This window comes from Hydra viridissima, unplaced genomic scaffold (assembly GCF_058129835.1).
Source record: "Hydra viridissima isolate aposymbiotic clone 2 unplaced genomic scaffold, HvirCarnegie_v1 scaffold_12, whole genome shotgun sequence".
Classification (NCBI taxonomy): domain Eukaryota; kingdom Metazoa; phylum Cnidaria; class Hydrozoa; order Anthoathecata; family Hydridae; genus Hydra; species Hydra viridissima.
The window spans coordinates 14,315,849-14,335,049 of record NW_028324311.1 but is presented as its reverse complement, the minus strand read 5'-3'; the positions used below and the strand labels follow the sequence as shown (position 1 = coordinate 14,335,049).

At 35.7% G+C, this 19,201-nt stretch overlaps 1 protein-coding gene and 1 pseudogene across 1 annotated transcript; one reads left to right on the top strand and one right to left on the bottom strand.

Annotated features, from left to right (window-relative positions):
* Positions 1-4,615: 4,615 nt before the first annotated feature.
* On the top strand, positions 4,616-6,415 carry LOC149881431 (uncharacterized; annotated as a pseudogene).
* Positions 6,416-18,325: 11,910 nt separating this feature from the next.
* Positions 18,326-19,195, bottom strand: LOC149881430 (uncharacterized). The gene has a single exon (XM_090067987.1). It carries the CDS (start codon positions 19,193-19,195, stop codon positions 18,326-18,328), a length of 870 nt encoding a protein of 289 aa, XP_089924113.1.
* Positions 19,196-19,201: the final 6 nt, after the last annotated feature.

Sequence of the window (19,201 nt, the reverse complement as noted above, 5' to 3'; positions counted from 1 at the left end):
AACACTTAAGCAATTTCTTTACCTGTAGTGACTTAAAAATCATTAAAAAAACGGAGATTCTGGTACAGTTCGGGTTGTTGCTCACTACTATGATTAATCAAGTCTTGTGAATTATATTATTCAGTTTTGCAAAGTTTCAAAAAAATTTTTTTTTAAGGTCGGAATTGATGGTGGCAAAGATTTAATCAAGTTTTGTCTAAGAATTGTCGATACTGCATTATAGAATGAAACCAGCTCACCGCCACAAAAACAGCCTCTCACTCAAAGGACTGGCAAAGAAAATGGAGTCAAGAGACAAATTTTTGTTGCGGTATCATAAGCTTCAGAAAATCACCCCAATATTTAACAACTGTGGTCTCTGATTAATGCAAATGGATTTAAAGTAATTTTTGCTTGTGATATGAAAGTTGCAAACATCGTTGAGGTATTCAAACCCATTCCAGTATGTACCCTTGCACATGGTGTGATGTCAAATCCAAGTATCTTGCCAAATCTGGAAACTTGCGAACACTGTTCTCAATCAGATTTAGCCTCGAGCCTATTCAGTAATCTCAATCGAATGCAGAAAGCTTCTTAAAAATGTGCTGCAGCAACTTGCTGATATAAACTTGGTTCCCTACATATTTCACATAATTGAAGCATTCAAAAGTTTCAAATTGGTTGTCAAGGTTTGGTTTGGATTAATCCTACAGCCGGAGTTTGCTGAAAAAGTTGAAAATTTCAAAAGGTGTAACTTAATGATAACTGGTGCAAGCGTGACAGCTAAAGTTCATATCGTATTCTACCACATCAAGAATTTTATCAGTCACAAAGGATCCCGTCTGAGGCTCAATTGTGAACAAACTTTCGAAACTGCTCATCAAGATTTTTACCAACATTGGTCAAGGTATAAGCGAAGCAATAATCATCCATCATACAAGAAAAGATTGTTTTGCTGCATAACTAAACCGAGCAGTAAGAACCTTTAAAAAACTGCCAACATAATTTGAGTTATTAGAGATAAGGTGCAAAAAATCATAGCTTACGGTTTATAATGAACATTTTAACCAACTTTATCCTTAAACGCTGTTGTAGAGTATTTGTCCTAAAAGAGTATATTAAACAGTTTACTAATAAATTTTTTGTGAAGAAAATCAAAAAGCATGTCTTAAATTGTAATCAGATGCTATTTAATGGTAATATAATGTAAAAAATAGGGTTGAATGTTTTTTTTCAGTTAATTTTGAAAGTAAATATATTTAAGTAGTTTTTAAGAGTCAATGAAAACTTATTAACAGTTTTACGAACAGTTAATCATTTGACCAGGTGTTGCAATTTTTTCTTAGGTTTTTTTTTTTGCAATTTGCCAGTAGTTTATAGCTTAGGAAATGCTGAGATTTTCACGCTATGCGTTGGCGAAGTGAAACCACGCTTAAAATAGCAAATCAATATTTTAGCCTATAAAATGAAAACGGTAAATGTAGCAATTAAACACTTTTAATAACATTTGTTGGTATAAAATTGTAGAACACTCATGCAACCAATTATTTTAAAAATAGACAGCGAGTATCACAGTAATCAGTAACGTTTTGAGGTATAAGTAGCAAAAAACTGACAAAATTTAAACTAAAACTGCCATAAATCCGTAACCCGTGAACCAATCCAACTAAAATTTTATCCAAAGTTTGGTGGTTATAGGCATCCTTTGCACCTATTTTTATCAACTTAAATTGAGTGATTTTCATTCTACCGGTGTTTTTATTAGAGCACTATAAAGTCAAAAATTCACTTAATTTGAACATTCAAAGTAAATTATTTTCCGAGGACAAAGTTAAAAGATTTCAAAAATTGTATCACATGGTACCTTTATATTTATCACCCCATATAAGTGGCGTTTTTGGGTAAGCTAGGTTGGCATCATCATGATCCATGATGATTAAAAGAAAATAAGCTAAAGGAAATGGACATTAAATGGACATCATTTTCTGCAAAAAAATTCTATTTAAAATAATTCACTTTCTTAAAATAGGGTTTTTTAACAACTAGTGATAAATAATACGCACAAGAGAATAATTCCTGTTGTCATACTCAAATGAATAATTATCAAATCAATAATTATGATTCAATTAGTAAAGAGGAGAGAATTGCAGCCTGAATATTCTAGAACCTGCTCAATAATAGTTGAACATACTAATCGAGAGCTCACTATTCAAGATTATCTTATACATTTTGGTTTGCTAAACAAAATTGTTTTTTTAAAATGCTTTCTGGTGCTTATTAACCAATTTCAAATTAAGTGTTGAAGTGTTATTGAGACGTTAATTATTAATAATGCTTAATGCAGCCAATCAAGTTGTATTGCTAACTTTTTTTTCCTTAAGGATCCCTATAAAAATGACCGCGACACCCAGTCAGTCCTTGAGGGTCAAGAGGAACCAATGAACCCTCCTCATCTTCCAAGATTACCTGCTGCACTCAGTATGTATGATTTAGAGGACTGTGGATCAGCAAGAGCCTCAAATAGTTTCTAATGTTGTTTTTTTTTGAGGAAATGATTTTGTTTCTGTTTTTGCTTTTGATTCTAAAAGTGTAATCTTTCGAATTCTCGGGGTTCCATGATTACTAGTGAGTTATGCGACATTTCCGTTACCGAACGCAATAGTTTGTTAACATTTTGATATTATTATAGGATCTATAGTCTGAAATGGCAACATTTACCAATAATATTTCTAAAAACACCAAGTAAGTAAACAGTGGATCCATAAGCTATTAGTGAAAAAGGACTGCCCTTTCTAAAGTAGCTTTAATAGAAGTATCTTGTTGCTTTATGCGAAATCTAATTGCTTTATTTGAAAAATGTACTTTAATTAAAAGTATCGAGCTTGCTTAGTTGTATTTTGGAAGAATCTTAATTTGGCAGATAAATAAAAAAGGAAACAAGGTTGATTTTGTTCAATAAGATTTAATTCTTTTTTAAAAAGACAGAGTTTGACTCCAAACAATTTGTAGAATGTAAAAATGCAAAAGTTTTTATAAAATTGCATACAAATTATGTAAAGAAACTGATTTGTTTTAGGTTAATTTTTGTTTAAATTGAAAAGAACCAGAATCAGGTTTTGGTCTTTAATGACTTTTTAAAGTCTTTTTTCAAATGAAATGACAGGTAATACAATGAAATGATAGGTAATACAGTGAAAAATTCTATTTATTCTTCTGAAAGATTCTGACATATAAATAATAAATGTAACATGGTAAACAAAATAGTATTTTAGAAATAAAGTTTTTGTCAAGATATTAGCTCATGGCGACAAAATATACTTGCTTGATGTGCTTATTGTTGTAGTCAATCACACAGTTTAACAACTGTTTGCCATATTCTAGGTGAATAGCAGTTCATTTATATCTTGCCCAATATTTTCTGAAGTTATGAAGGCTTCTGTGGTTTTTTTACTGAATAAACGAAGATAGAGTTTTTCTGACTAAACGAACTCACATGAAAAAACACAGAATGAACTCTACCCGTTACTATGACCGGTAAAAAAAGTAGGCTACTTTGAAAAGTCAATTTTTCTCATCAAAAATCGGATCTAAAAATGTTCTAAAGTAAGGCACTGACAACTTAATTGAATTTTTGAAAGCAGTTCACAAACAGCATGCCTTGAAAGGCACATGCCTTTTCTGTATGTATTTAAAGAGGATATTTTGAAGAAGTTTGTGACAATCACTTTCAATAAACTGTTCTCCATGGTAATGTTTTATTTGAAAATGTAGCTGCAAAGCTCAATTTTTAGGATCCGGCATGGCCTTCTTTATAGAAGGCCTCGACACTGTGTGCGATTTTTTTTGACTGAAGGCCGGTTTTTAAAAACTACTTATAAACGCAAATTTTGTTTGGATAAAGGTGTAAAATATTAATTGCTATTCTTCAGAAATAATTAAAGTTATTCTTCAAGTGAATTAAATAATTTAGAATGCCTTTAAAATGCTGTGTTCCTAATTGTTCCTTAAATTAAAAGTCTTCAGGTGTAATGTATCAGTATATAAATTCCCTCGTGAAGAATCTGAAAAAAATAAATGGTTTATGAGTATCCCTCGTTTAAATTGGACCGTTACAAAATTCACTGCTGTTTGTAAACTGCATTGGCCAGATGAAGCGGAGTTTACATTATGTCGTGGTAAATCGAGACCGATTCATGCTCCATCAGTGTTTCCAAATATCTCTAAAAGTTGTCTCTCCTCTCCACCACCAAAAATTAGAAAGACTTTATCTTCTTCTTCAAAAAGAGGAATCAAAAAAGATGAATTACAAGAATATAAAATAATTGATAATTTAAACTTTGGAGAAATCGAAAAATACTTATCTAATGATAATGATTTGAATACATACAAGCAAAACAATTCAATTTTCATCCAATCTAAAGTATTCAATTGTGGAGTTCCATTATTTTTGCTGATAATTAATCAAAGTTTGTTGTTCGAAGCATTTCATTTTGGTTCAAAATGTACTATTAAACCTCTGTCAAATAACAAAATCAGTTCTCTTTGTACAAAGTCATCTTTAAACAAAGCCCCTAGATATCTGAAAATTAAGGATAAGGATCATAAATTTCAAATAATTCTTGAGCATCTAAATGTAATGGGAGATCATTCTGTTGGTTGTGCTATCTATTCTGCTGATATAATAACGAGAGCATTTGAATATTTTGCAACAAGTCGTTCCTCCTACCATCAATTATGTTATGATTATCAGTTGCCAAGTATTCGAACTTTGACGCGCATAACTTCAAAAATAAACTCTCAGGATGGTTTAATTTTTTTAAGTTCTGTGTTATCGAACTTAGATGAAAAAAAAGGAAATTGTGTTTTATTGATAAATGAAGTTTATGTAAAAGCAGCATTATTATATCAAAGTGGAAACATTTTTGGAAATGCTGTTAATGATCCAGAGAAATTAGCTACTACTGTACTTTAATTTATGGTCAGAAGTCTTTATGGTGGACCTGAATTTTTAGCAAGAGTTTTACCAGTTAGTAATCTGATTTCAGATTTCCAACAAGAACAATACAAATTAATTGTAGACACCATAGAAACTTCTACGTGTAATGATAAAGTAATTGCAATTATTAAAGATGGAAATAAAGTTAACCAAAGCTTCTTTTCTAAATTCAAAACAGTAGAGAGAAAACCTTGGTTATGTCAAAATGGCTCTTATATTTTATATGACTATGTTCATCTTTTGAAGTGCATAAGAAACAATTGGCAAACAGAAAAGCTAGGTCAGTTGCAGTTTGTTCATAATGAAATAACTCACATTGCAAATTGGAGAGATTTAATTAACTTATATACACTTGAAAAAAACCAGTTAATAAAGTTATGCAGATTGACTGAAACATCAATAAATCCTAAACCAATAGAACGACAAAAAGTAAGCACTTGTTTACGAAAATTTAGTGAAGAGACAGTTGCAGCTCTAAAAACTCATCCTAAAATTGAACAAGAAAGTGTCAAGGGTACTATTATTTTTTTGGAGTTAATTATAGAATTTTGGAAAATAATGAATGCTAAATGTCCAGGTGCCAATGCTAGATTTAGGGATGAGTCGCGTAATGTAATCAGATCTTCAGATGACAATAATTTAAAAAAGTTGCTCGCTATTGCAACAATGGCTGAAAATATGAAACCAACATCTGGTAAACGTGTTCGCCAGCTTACGAGAGATACAAGCAATGCTCTTTTACATACTTGTCGTGGCCTAGTTGATTTGTCTTGTCATCTTTTATCAAGTGGAAATGAATATGTTATTTTAGGTTGGTTTTCTAGTGATCCAATTGAAAAATGCTTTGAAAAACTAAGGCAAGGCTCTGGTGGTACTTACTTTATAACAGCTAAATCAGTTATCGAAAAAGTACGTATTCAACATGCTAAGCTGGTGCTACAACTGAATATTGATGTAGAAGGAAATGATGGCCATGACTGTCTTTTATGTCTTGAAGATTTAAATGATAGGGAAATTGATATAATTTACAATTTAGCAGATCTAGAAGATAATATAAATATAGACATTTTATATGCAATTGCCTATATAATTGGTTATGTTCAAAAGTGTTCAACTGAAGAAAATGTTGAAGATACAACTACATATTATGAAAAATATGGAACTTATTTGAATACTTTAAAGAGAGGAGGATTAACTATTCCATCAGATACTCTATCTCAGTGGTCCTTATTTTGCTACATATTTTTTTCTTTATTAGATAAAAGAGTTTGCCGAACATTTCTTATACGACAGTTTGCATTTATTGCAGAGTTGTACAGTTTTTCTATTGCAAAAAAACAATGCCAAAAATTAGCAAACATTTTTTTAAAGAACTTTGCATTACTTCACACTCCCAAATGTAATAAAGAAACCAAACTTATAGAAATCAAGCTTATGTAAAATATTTTTTTCATGTTTACTAAAAAAATAATTTGGTTTTTTATTGGTGTATTTTTTTCATTACTTATTATTTCTTATATATTATATATAGAAAATTTTGATTTAAAATGTTATTATTCATTTTAATAAACAACTTAAGCTTATAAAAAAGTTGTTAATTTAACGTCAAAAAACTTATTTTATAATAATGCATCAAAAAAATGCAAGTAGAATGTTTACTGATTATATATTTAGTCTTAACAAAGCTATACAACAATTTTCTTTTTTACTAAACCGCCATATTTTTTTTAAACCGGTCTTCAGTCAAAAAAAAATGCGCACGGTGTCGAAGCCTTCTATAAAGAAGGCCATGGGATCAGGCCACAATGACCAAAGGCCTTTGAACATAAAATTGACCTCTCCTAATAGAAGATGTAATTCCATTATTGAAATTGCTTCAAGAATGAAGCAAGTTTTCAGCTCTGTAAAATTGGCAAATGAACAACATTTTTGAAATCTTCAGCTTTTTTAATGTCTCGTCTAATTTTCCATGTTACAAACGTTCATAAGTTTCCAATCTTTTTAACTGAATCTCCTTCATTTGAAAACCACCGTAGTTTGATTAAATGTAGTCACCGTGAAATGCGCTTAAGAAACTTTAACGTTTAACATTCTATAACTCGAATCTCTATAATTCGAATTGATTTATCTCCACAATTCGAAATGATATTTCAGACCCGTCAATAAGATTCTCTCCGTAAATCGATCTTTGTCATTTTCTGACGTGTAAAAAGCTTGTTAACAATTGACCTTTTTTTCAAATTCCGAATGTTTTGAGTTTTGAAAGAGAATTAGCGTTAATTACTTTCCTCTGTTTGAAATAAATTATGGTATCAAAGCAACTGCATAAAAAAAAAAACCTAAAGCGGAATACGAATCTCTCCTGGAATTGGAGAAAAGAAAAACAAATAAATAAGTCTCAAAAAGTTTTGATATTCCACCTTCACCATTATTTTGATATTCCACCTTCACCATATTCCACACCACCCTTTCAACTTGAAAAAAGGAATAAAGATGAAAATTTGACGATTTTTGTCATGGAAGTTTGGCTAAAAGGGTAAATATTTATACTTATTATCATGTCAACAAAGCTGGAGTTAAATGGTTCAAACGATTAAAAGCTGATAATGTCCCAATTAATGGTTTACTGCTAAAAGAAAAAGCTAATAAGAGCCTAATACTAAAACGTAGAAAATTTACCTGGCTTACTTAAAATAAGTTAAAATAGAGAAAATTTTTGCAGTTGAAATCTCTTTTACTCATACTTTTTACACATATTTTTAATATACATAGATACTCACATACATACATACATACATACATACATACATACATACATACATACATACATACATACATACATACATACATACATACATACATACATACATACATACATACATACATACATACATATATACCTATATGCATATGTATTAATAGATGATTTATGTATGTATAAATGTATGTATGTATATATGTTTGTATGTATGTATGTATGTATGTATGTATGTATGTATGTATGTATGTATGTATGTATGTATGTATGTATGTATGTATGTATGTATGTATGTATGTATGTATGTATGTATGTATGTATGTATGTATGTATGTATGTATGTATGTATGTATGTATGTATGTATGTATGTATGTATGTATGTATGTATGTATGTATGTATGTATGTATGTATGTATGTATGTATGTATGTATGTATGTATGTATGTATGTATGTATGTATGTATGTATGTATGTATGTATGTATATATGTAAAAAAAAATAAAAAGTATTTGCTGATTGTTGTTTTAAATGTGCATGCAAATTATTTCATTCTAAAAAAAAGCCTTAAAAACTGTTAATGAGTTCTCCTCAGCCATTGTTTTCTGTTCTTCCCCTCACCCGTCTGTACCAATCTTAACGCCATTTTAAAAAGTTAGAGGTAAATCCCAATTCTTCCTATATATAAGTTCGGAACAGTAAACGTAATAAACAAATGGCAAGGACCATCAAAAGTTCACTATTTCAAAATAAGAAACAAAAGAAAAACAGATGCTAGTTTTCACAATAATACATCAAACTCAGTTATCTTCAAATAATTTTAGCTTGTTTTGGTTTACTTGCGCCTTAAAACAATTCACTAGAGTAGATTGGAAGTAAATAACTGAGTTTTTATGAAAATGCTCTGAAAACGAGTAGCAATATTGAATTGTAAATTCTCAATTTGACCTTGTTTAAGATTTTAAAATTGTAGTTGTAATTTATAAAAAGTTGTAAATGCAATTTATATTTTATATATTATATATATGCTATTGTAAGTGTAATTTAAAATAGATTAAAAATGCGAAATAGTAATTGTGAAATGTAAAATCCAGGCTTGCAACTTTGAAACCTGGTTTTAAGTTATCCGTCTGTGAATTATTTTGAAAATTAACAAAATTCAAAAACAAACAACGTTAAAAAATCAGGCTTAAAATATGTTAACTACAGGCATGGTTAACTTAAATTTATTCATACAGTTTTTATTATATAGACAAAATTTCTGTCATGCAATAAAAACATGAAGAATATGTTTATATTTAAGAATTATTTCTCTTAATACTACTATAAAAGGCGGGTTCTGGGACAAAACCATTTTTGCTGCCCGTTGTGAGTTTTTTGATGATTGAGGGTGTGTGAAAATGTTTGATGCTGATAGTGAATTTTTTTGATGATTGAGGTCATGAAACTTTTTTGATGATTGTCTCATAAAAAAAGGGAGGTCAAAAAACATTTTTCATGACGTGAAAAGGTGTTGAAATCGGTCGCGAAAAATTAGGCATAATAAAAGACTTGACCGAGCAAAAGGTAAAAGCTTCCGGATTGACCTACTTGCGCGTCGCCGGAGTTAAGAATGACGACAAGCCTTCTTTCGGATGAAACGCTGGGCATGGAGTCAGCTTCTCCGAAATTTCTGTAAAAAGAGATGGTGGTGGTGGATCCGATGGATGCAGTGGATTGGTACAGCAGTCCAGTTGATTTGTTGTTGAAGGAAGTTAAATTTGAGCCGTTCCATGACAACAAATAAAAATCTTCTAATCCTGAGGAGGAAAAGATGCATGTGCTGTCACCGTCATATCCGGGAAAGTAGGTGTAATTGTTGGTGTTGTATGGAGTCCAAGGAGTGAGAACGGTTCCGTTTCCGGGAGGCACATTTCCGTCGTACATTCTGACTCTGGATTCCCACCAGTTCCCAGAAGCGCCGATGATGTGCATTTTAATGTATTTGAGAAAGACTCCGTTTCTTTTTCCGTTGGTGTTCATCAAAACGTATTCGCTGCCATAAGTGGTGTTCAAATATCGGAACGTCCTGCAGTAAAGTTTGAAAAGAGGGATGGAGGAGGGAATGGAAGCAAGAGTGGAAATGAAGGGTTGAATCCAATACGTGATAGCTGTGGCATTTTTGTTCACCAGTTGAATGGAGACGTCGTTTCTGAAAGGCATGTCCAACGTGAAATATCCTCCCAAGGAAGTGGTGTTAAACATGTTGCATCCTTGCAAAGAATTGGCGTAAAAAGCTCCTCCCAAAGGTGAAAAAAGCAAATCGGTAGCAAATCCTGTTACGTCCACGCCGATTCCGTCGGTCACCTCATTGATTTCTCCGTCAGTAAAGATTCGAATAAAAACTTGACCGGGAATATTTGTGCCAGAGATGCTGTATAAAGCCAGCCACAACCTTCTCAGCACTCCAGATTTTCCGGAAAAAGAAAACACGGGAGAAGTGGTTAATGCCGCCACCGTCTGAGACTTAAACCCCAAACTGGTGAAGCTCGAGCTTGGAACGACACTGGTCAAACTCGATTTTTGCAACAACAAGTCGACGTAGCTTTTTGTCGCTCCATCTTGTGCGCTTGACGGGTCGAGCACATTGATCAATTTGTGAGAATTCAAATCCAAGTCTGCCGTTCCCACAGTAGTTGACGCATGCGTGTCGACGTAATTTTTGGTGGCTGAATCCGAAGCGGAAACAGGCTCTGCCATATTGGTCAGTTTGTGTTGCGTCATGTTGACGTCTGTGTACAAAATATTGGAATAGACCACTTTGGTGTCGACGTACCCTTTTGTTGCCGCGTCGTGTGAAGTGGTTGGATCAAGAACGTTGAGCAACTTGTGGTTGTTTAAATCCAAGGCTCCAGTGATGGTGCTCGATCCGTCCACTTTCACATTCATGCTTGAGCTGACGTCGACGTAATTTTTTGTCGCGGCGTCATGAAGAGCTGTCGGCTCGTTCAAATTGATCGCCTTGTGAAAATTCAAATCCAAGTCTGCAACTCCAATCACCGTGCCAGTTCCTCCACCAGCATGCGTGTCGACATAATATTTTGTGGCGGCGTCGTGTGAGTTGGTTGGTTCTGCCAGGTTGATGATTTTGTTCGAATTGAAATCCAAATCTGCAGTGATGGTGCTGGATCCATCCGTTTTGATGTAAATGTTGCTTGCTGAGTCTGATGTTAGATTGTCGAGATAAACGCTGAACTCGTTTCTGTTGAATTTGTCAATCATTTTTTAATCGGGCGAAATTTTTTTTAAATTGCGATCAGATCCTTTGGATCTCTGGAAAATCTTTGATTTTTTACCACAAGGTGTTGACAACGTCTTGAAAGCTGTTTCCTTCTTCACATTTTTTCAAGACGTAAAGGCACAAGTGACCGCAAAAATAAGTGTTTTTAAATTGAACCCTTTTGCTGTTGTAAAAGACTGGGCTTTTCAAATAGTCGACGAGCTCGACGAGAGGGGGCTGAGAATAAGAGTCAAAGCTGAACTTTGCGTCTCCGTCTTTGTACCAGCACACCCAATGTAACCCTCCTGTGCTTGAGTCACCCTTGTTGATGATCCCGCATTCTTTTTTTTTCGGTTTTTTCGGCAATGTGTCTCTGTCAAAAACTCCCCGAAAGTTTTTTATTTTCAGTTTTTTTGCTGCTTCCATCAATTGAATATTGGTCAAAGCCTTGTTCGGCAAAATGACTCCTTCCACATTGATCATTTTGTTTATTTTTTTATTTTTTTAATTTTTTTTTTTTTGTCTTTTTTCCCGCATTTTTTTTGTCACTTACCTTTTTGTCACTTACCTTTTTGTCTCCGCGATTATCCCTCTGCACTCTTCGATCAACCTTTTTGACTTACCTGAAATTTCTTTGTTTTCCTCGATTATCTTTCTACACTCTGCGATCAACTTTTTTGCCTCTGTCTTTGGTTCTGGTTCTTCCTCTGCATCGTGTTCTTCCTCTGCCTCATGTTCTGCCTCATGTTCTGCCTCATGTTCTGCCTCGTGTTCTTCCTCGTATTCTTCCTCGGGTTCTTCCTCTGTCTCTGCCGATTTTTTCAATTTGTAATGACCATATGCCAACGTGTGGATTCCATCTTCCAAAATGATCCTTTTGTCGTCGGCGGCGCTGAGAGAGGTTTTGTTGATCTCTTCAGTGTAAATGTCGTGCAAACGAGATCGGATGACGTTCATTTTGTTCATCTGTTCTTTTTTGGTTTCGAGACATTTTTTGTAATCGTCGTGGGTGATGTATTTTTCGACGACATTTGTTTTGACACCTTTGCATTTTTTGTGTTTTTTCTCTTGTTTTTCTTGATGGATTTTGTAAGAGTAAAGTTTTGACCGGAGACCGACAAACTCTTCAATCTGTTTTCCTCCGGTTTTGTCTTTAAACATCCCAATAACCTTTTTGTTTAAACCAACAGGAAACCCAGCGTTTCGAATGGCAGGATGGTCTTTTTCAAAATCGCTCGTGTCGAATTTGCTTTCCACATCGTCAGCAATGTCTTTGTAAAAATCGTCTGTTTCGATTTCGTAAACCAGCGAGTCCGTGTCCGTCATCAACAGCTTTGCTTTGCCGGGATATTTTTTTTTGATGTAATCGTAATGGAACTCAAACATCAAAGTCTTGCTCAAATCCAAGATGGACATCCCCAAATAAATCGGTTTGTTGAAAAAAATTTTTGTTCTTTTCATGTGAACGGCGATCAAGTTTTCGTCGAAAATCGTGTGTCGTTCGTAATTGGGTTTGGAGGATAATTTCACGGCTTTTTCCCTTTTTGTAGCCAATCTCACGTCCACTCGCTTTTCAATGTTTTCCATTGTTTTTCCAAACACCGAATTGTTCATCAGCTTGAAAAATTCCTTCTCAAACTCGTTGGTGGCTTTTGTTCTCAATTCGGTGTTGATGTCGATATATGGTTTCATCCAATCCCGTTGCTCAAATTTGATGCCTCGGTACACATTTGAAATTTTCATTCCCAATCGTTCGTACAGTTTCAGGTTTTCGCAGTGGAGAACGTATTTTTTTTTGTCGTTCAAATTTGGAACGAGCTTATCCACTTTTTCAATTCTCATTCTCTCAGGAGCCAGAGGGTAATCGTTGTGTTCGTCGTGAAGGCTCTCCGGATAATCAAGATCAACCTCCAAAATGCACGGGATGGATTTCCAATCTGACAGTTCGTCTTCTGTCATCCATTCAAAGCCATGAGTTGGAAGAGGTTTGCTCATTGCCCATCCGTACAGGTTGTTTGCGTCCAAGTACTGGATGAACTTTGACGGTTGACTTGGATCGTATGAGTCACCCATGTATTTGTTGTTCGATTTTCCATTCCGGTTTGAGATCATGCTGATTCCTCCACGTGTTCCTTTTTGCACCATTCGAATCATGTCTGGGTCGCTCAACAATTCCAATTTTATTTTTGTCATTTTCTAACAAGCGTCCCATGCCAACCCTGGAGATGTGTAATACCAGGCTGGGTCGAGCTTGTAATGTTTCACGCAAACGTCTCTGAAATTTTCAAAGACATCCGCCAAAATCAAAACGTCCGACACGTTGTACAAGTCGTGATACTCTCTGAACGTTTTGCATTGAAACGTGTTCCAAACCGTTTGAGCATGCGCGTAATTTTCATCGCTTATTCCCTCGTGGCTGAGTTTTGAGAAAAACGCTTCTTTTGGAGGCAGTTGAATTTCGGAGAATTTTTCGAATGAGTCCATCCAATCGTAAGGGTATACGCCTTTTTTGCGCAACAAATCGAATTTTTCTCCTTCAAAATATTTTGCGAGGTTTTTGAACTGCTCTGGCTTTAAATTTTTTGACAAAGTGTCCAAACTGGAGGCCATGAATCTAAAACTGTCGATGAACCTCAATTCAATTTTTTTGTCTTTCGGTTTTCCGTCTTTCCCAATGTATTCCCCCACTTTGATTTTTTTCGAGAAGCTGATGTATTTTTCCTCGTTGCATGGGATGCAGGTTATTTCTCCACCCAATTTTTTGATAAACAAATGGCTGTCGTAACCTGAAAGATTGTGGAAAACGACCGGAATGAATTTTGGGACTTTGTATTTCAGATTGCATTCGTTGTGGGCTGCTCCTCGATATTTTTAAGTAAAATGACAGTGGTCGCGCACTTTTTCTTTATCGAGAATTTTTTCTTCGCAAATGTGACAAACGGTGGCTTCTTTGAAATTATTTTCGTCGTCTTTTGTGAAAATCATATTTTTTTTCTCGATTTTTTCAAAGACTTCTTTTATTTCTTTTTCCAAACTTTCAACAAAAAATTGAGCCACGTCTTGGTTCTCGTTTGACGATTCGGAAATGGATGGTTCTCCGTCATAAACGGTTTCGTCAAAGCATTTGATGTGAAAGGCAAAAGAACTCGGGACGTGTCTTTGAAACTGTTTGGTGCACGACTGGTTTGGGTTCTGTTCGCACGAGTCCATCGGTTTGACAAAACTTTCAAAATCCGCGTAAACCACAAATGGAACCCTCATCGACCTTTCAATGTGCTCAAATTTCATGAACGAATTTTTTGGAGGAAGATCCATTCGAACCGCGCTGTGCTCTCTGCAATAGGTTGAATGCTTTGAAAGATCTTCCTCGCTTTTCATCCCCTGCAAGCAGTTTCTGCAAAAATATTTTTTCACGTTTTTTTTGGATGCTTGGGAGGAGATGAGTCGACTCAGATTTTTGACCAGGCAATAATGGTTCGTTTTTTCGTCTGAAATGAGCATCAAATCGATTTCATGCTTTCTGTTCAAGCACTTCGATATTCGCAAAGGGTAGATGGATTTTTTTTCGCAACCGAAAACGTTGACGCTGATTTCTGGATTGTTTTTTTCAAATTTTTTGATTTGGTCGAGCTTAACCGGAAAATCGATCCCTTCCCAATTCAACGCTTTCGATTTTTCAATCAAGTCTTTGTCAATTCTTTCACCGTGTTTTTCTTTCATGTTCAACGCTCTGGTGACGCACCACTTGAAACATTCGTTGTTTTCGTTCTCCATGTTGATGATTGCTTTTTTGTTTGCCAAAAAGTCGTCGAGAGGGATGTACGACCGACCACCGATGGGCCTGTAGTCAATCAAGTTGATGTCCATTTTCAAGATGGTGGACACAGTGCAATTCGACCCTATTTTGTTGTGTTTGTCCATGTTTTCGAGGATCTCCTCTTTCGCCTTGTCGTAAAGCTCTCCCAAATCCGTCGACTCCAAAATAACTCCGGCTTTTGACGAAAAAGGGACATTTCGAAACACTTCCTCTCCAGTCGTGAGGCTCACACTCGACATTTTGCAAGTCAAAACAACGAACACCTTTTGATTTTTATTTTCCTGGAAAATTTTTATCGCACCGTCTTTTGCTGAATCCAAAAAGGTGGAAGCATCCTTTTGTTTTTCTTTGACTTCATGCGAAAATTGTTTTGCCACATATCTCAGCGCGTGATCGGTCAATTGAAAATCAATGAGTGGCTTGAGTGGTTTGTAAACTGTTCCTTGAACAATTGATTTGAGGGCTCTTAATTTGAGAGATTCGATTTTTCTCTTCACTTCGCTCCCCACATTGCTCACTGTTTTTTTCACAGCTTCTGGAACAAAAGGATCAGCAAACCCAAGCAAGCTGTTGAAACTGTTGACAACCGCATTTTTCACAGCTGTCGAAAAACTTGAAAAAACTCCAGGAGTCAACACAGGAGTCGAATCTGGAACAGGATCGTCAATGAGGTAATGTGATGGCTCTGGAACAGTTCTCGTCGAAAGAGGTCGTGCCTCAGTCGTGCGTCTCCGAGAAACAGGATGAGAGCCAATGACAGGTCTTGTTGTTTTTATTGCCTCAACAAGCTGTTCCATTGTCATTTTTGAAAAACCTTTTATCGCTCGGTCTTTTGCCTGACTTTTCAATGTTGCCATTGAGACTTTTTTTTCTTTGACAGTTTTGCTTTCCATTTTTTCTCTGCCAAGAAAATTATTTAACTCGAAATCAATTTTTTTGGTTTTTCCGGTTTTTTCGGACTTGCTGGTTTTTCGCATTTCGTTTTCCATTTTGTTACGCCAAGAAAATTTTTTTCCGGTTTTTTCGGACTTGTTGGTTTTTCGCATTTCGTTTTCCATTTTATTACGCCAAGAAAAAAATTTTTCAAAAATCAATTTTTTTTCAATTCTTTTTTCCGAGAATTGAAAATTTTTTTTCAGGCTTCATTTTTTCGGACTTGGATTTTTTTTTCTGTTTTCGAGTTTTTCCGAATTTAAAATCTCAATCTTGATCCCATCCTCCACTTTTCCATCTCTTCTCTCCAAATATCTCCAGCCATGACCTGTCATTTTCATCGCTTTGTAAAGTGACCCATATTCAACCACCTCCCCGGTTTCGATGTTGGTCGTTTTCACAGACACAGGTTTTTTTCGAATTGAGCCAAGCCTCTCGTATTTTGGATCGATCGGTTTTTTCGCATTTTCCGTTGTCACATTTTCTTTTTTTGGTCGACCCACCGGTCTGAACTCTTTAACACCTTCCAAAAGCAAATCTTTGCTCACAAGGTTGTTCTCAACCGCAATCATCAGCAAAGTCAACAAATTGTTTGAGGTTTTTGAGACACCATTTTCTCTCAGCAAATTTTTCAGATAGATTTTTGTGATCCTCATGTTTTATTTTTGAAAAGAAAAAATTTTTTTAAATCAATTTTTTTTGTCAAGAATCTCATGACGGTCTTTTTGACCTAATAAACAGCGCTCATGTTGGTTCCGTCTGAAACAAATTGCGTCAATTTGTCGGAAACGATCACTGCGAAAATGACGGTGTTGTCTGGCACTGCCGTTCTGAACTTTAGGTTGACAACCAATTCAGCCGTTTCTGAAACAACTCTTTCCTTTTGCTTGCTGATGTCGACAAAAAACAACGGGAACAAATTTTTATATTCAAGCAGAGACAAACCTGACTGACAAACAAGCTCGTTTGTGCCATAATATTTTTCATCAAACAGGAACGCGTCGGAATGAGCCATGACAATTTTCTTTTCCCCAAAATTCAGGTCGTAATTGTAATTTGGATATTTGATCCCATTGACGGTCACGAAAAAATTGTTGATGTCGCAATGATCGAACACGGCTGGATTTGCTGTTTGACTTGACCCTCTGTTTGTCTGAAGCCAAACACGATATATCTCGGAACGCTTTTGTCCGTGATCCTTCCAAGGGTCCAGGTGAATTCTGTGAGACCAGCTGGAATGGCTTGTCTTTCGACTTTGTTTGCCTTATATGCTACTGGAACGGAAATTTTCTTTGTCATAAAATTCAAAAACTCGGATTTTTTCAAAACATCAAGCTCAAGCCTTGGCATGAAAAGTCTGAACTTTTTGATGTCGATCGCTCCTGCGCCAACAGTCCCAGCTCTGTAAATGGCGTCGTCGTATTCTTTTTTTGTGAAGGTGATGGTGTGCCTGAACCCATAAACGACTTTGTTGTAGGTCTCGCAAAAACCAAAAATGTGTTTTAAAGGGATCCTGAAAGAAAATGCACCAATGGAGGTGGTGTCTGCAAACAAGTGGTCTCGCCTGACGATGAATCCAGCGTATCCGGTGGCGTTTGAAGTGTCTTTGTACCACATTTGCTTCAAACCATCAGCAAGCTGAAAACCGAAAGGATATTTCAACAATCCAAGCATGGTTGTTCCCTGACCTGGATACATGACTCTTTCCACTTGCTGTCCTTTCAAGTCGTAAGAAATGTCGCTGAACAAATACATGATGGCGTTGTTCACCAGGGCAATCTGGTCTGCTGCTGCGTAAGCGGTTCCGTCTGCTTTTTTCAGAACCCCTTCAACGAGGATGTAAGCATCAGATGGAACTGTCAGAACAGACTGGCAATCAATCTCAAAAACGATTGATCCTGAAGAATTTAAGTCGAGGTTTGTTGGAAGGTACTCGAAAAAATCAACTTTTTCAATGCCGGTCTCGTACTCGGGAATTTCGTCAACTCTCAATCTGTCGGTGTTTATCTTTTTTTTTTAATGAGGAAAAAAAATTTAATTCGTTTGCGAATCCTGCGTCAAAAAAAAATCACGCAATCAAAAGCCCGCTCCCCATTTTGGCGAGATCCTGAATTCTGATCGCATTCTTTTTCGTCATTTTTCTTTTTGGGCGAATGGACGAACCAAACATTTTTTTGTGCAGCTCTTCCATTGGATTGATATATGTGTATGGATCAACCTTTGCCACTTCGTTTGCAATCGTGTTGACCAATTGGTTCGGATTCACTGTCCCTGTCTTGGCGTAAACTTTTTCGATCGCTTTTTTTCCTTTGTCGATGGCAACGTCTTTGGTGGTCAAAATGGCTGAAGTGGCCAATTCTTTTCCTGCAGATTTGGCTGCGGTGATGGCCTCTCTTCCAATTTCGCTTGCCGCTGCCTTTCTCAATAAATGAAGAGACGATCTCGATGCGTTTGAGGCTGCCATTCTCCTCAAAAAATTTTTAAACGTGTCAACGAATCCTCCTCCAACAACGTTCTTTCTCACATATCTTCGGTTGTTCACAATGAGCATTTTAAAATGAGAAAATTTTTTTTTAATTCGTGTTTCACGACTCGATGTATTTTTGAATCGATCGATATTCCTCTTTGTTGATTTCCCCCTGCCTCAAAAGCTCGTCACAAATGGCAACAGCTTCGTTTCTCGATGCAATATTTCCAGCATGACCAGCGGCGATGCTCAAACTGAGTCGCTGCACCAGAGCATTTGGATCGCTCGGAAGAATGATCACTCCACGACCTTTTGTTACCCTCATTTTTGTGTAATTTTTCTCCCAAGTTTTTGAAACAATCTTGTCCCACTTTTCGCTTCTCGAAGCTTTTGGAACGGTGGGTCTCCCTTCTCTCTCCATCGCATGCGTTTCGACCAGTATTTTTTCATAATTTTCCAAGTCCTCGTTGGTCACCTTTGTCATGTCAGGTGTGGACCTTGTGATCAGCTCCCAAAAACCAATTGTCCCATTGAACTTTTCTCCATCAATAACGATGTTGTTTTCATCGATAAAAACTTCTTTGTTTCCGATGAACATTTTTCCTCGTTCTTTTGCGTGAATTCCAAACACTCTGTCTGCAGAAAATTTTTTTGCCGCATATTTCGACAAATATTCCAAAGCAATATTTCCCACATTCATTTTTCCAAAGGTTTTTTCAGCACCTTTTAAGCTTTCAGATGGGCTTTCTGGATAAGTCAAAGCCAGTGGAGTGTTGTTCGCCTCTTTGAATGCTATGCTCTTTATCTCGTTTTGCACCTTTTCGTTGCTCTCGATCAGAGGCTTGAAAAACTTTGACAAATCAGTCTCATAATTTGCATCTGAAATGTTCGCGTTGAGGCTCTCATTGTAAAGCTTTTCCCGGTTGGCCATGTATTCTTTGACAATCTCATCTCTCTTTTTCGGGTCATGTATTTTAAAGAAGGACATTTTTTA

What these genes read in the sequence shown, in the direction of transcription:
- LOC149881430 (XM_090067987.1), bottom strand. Translation starts at nt 19,195, where the DNA reads ATGTCCTTCTTTAAAATACATGACCCGAAAAAGAGAGATGAGATTGTC.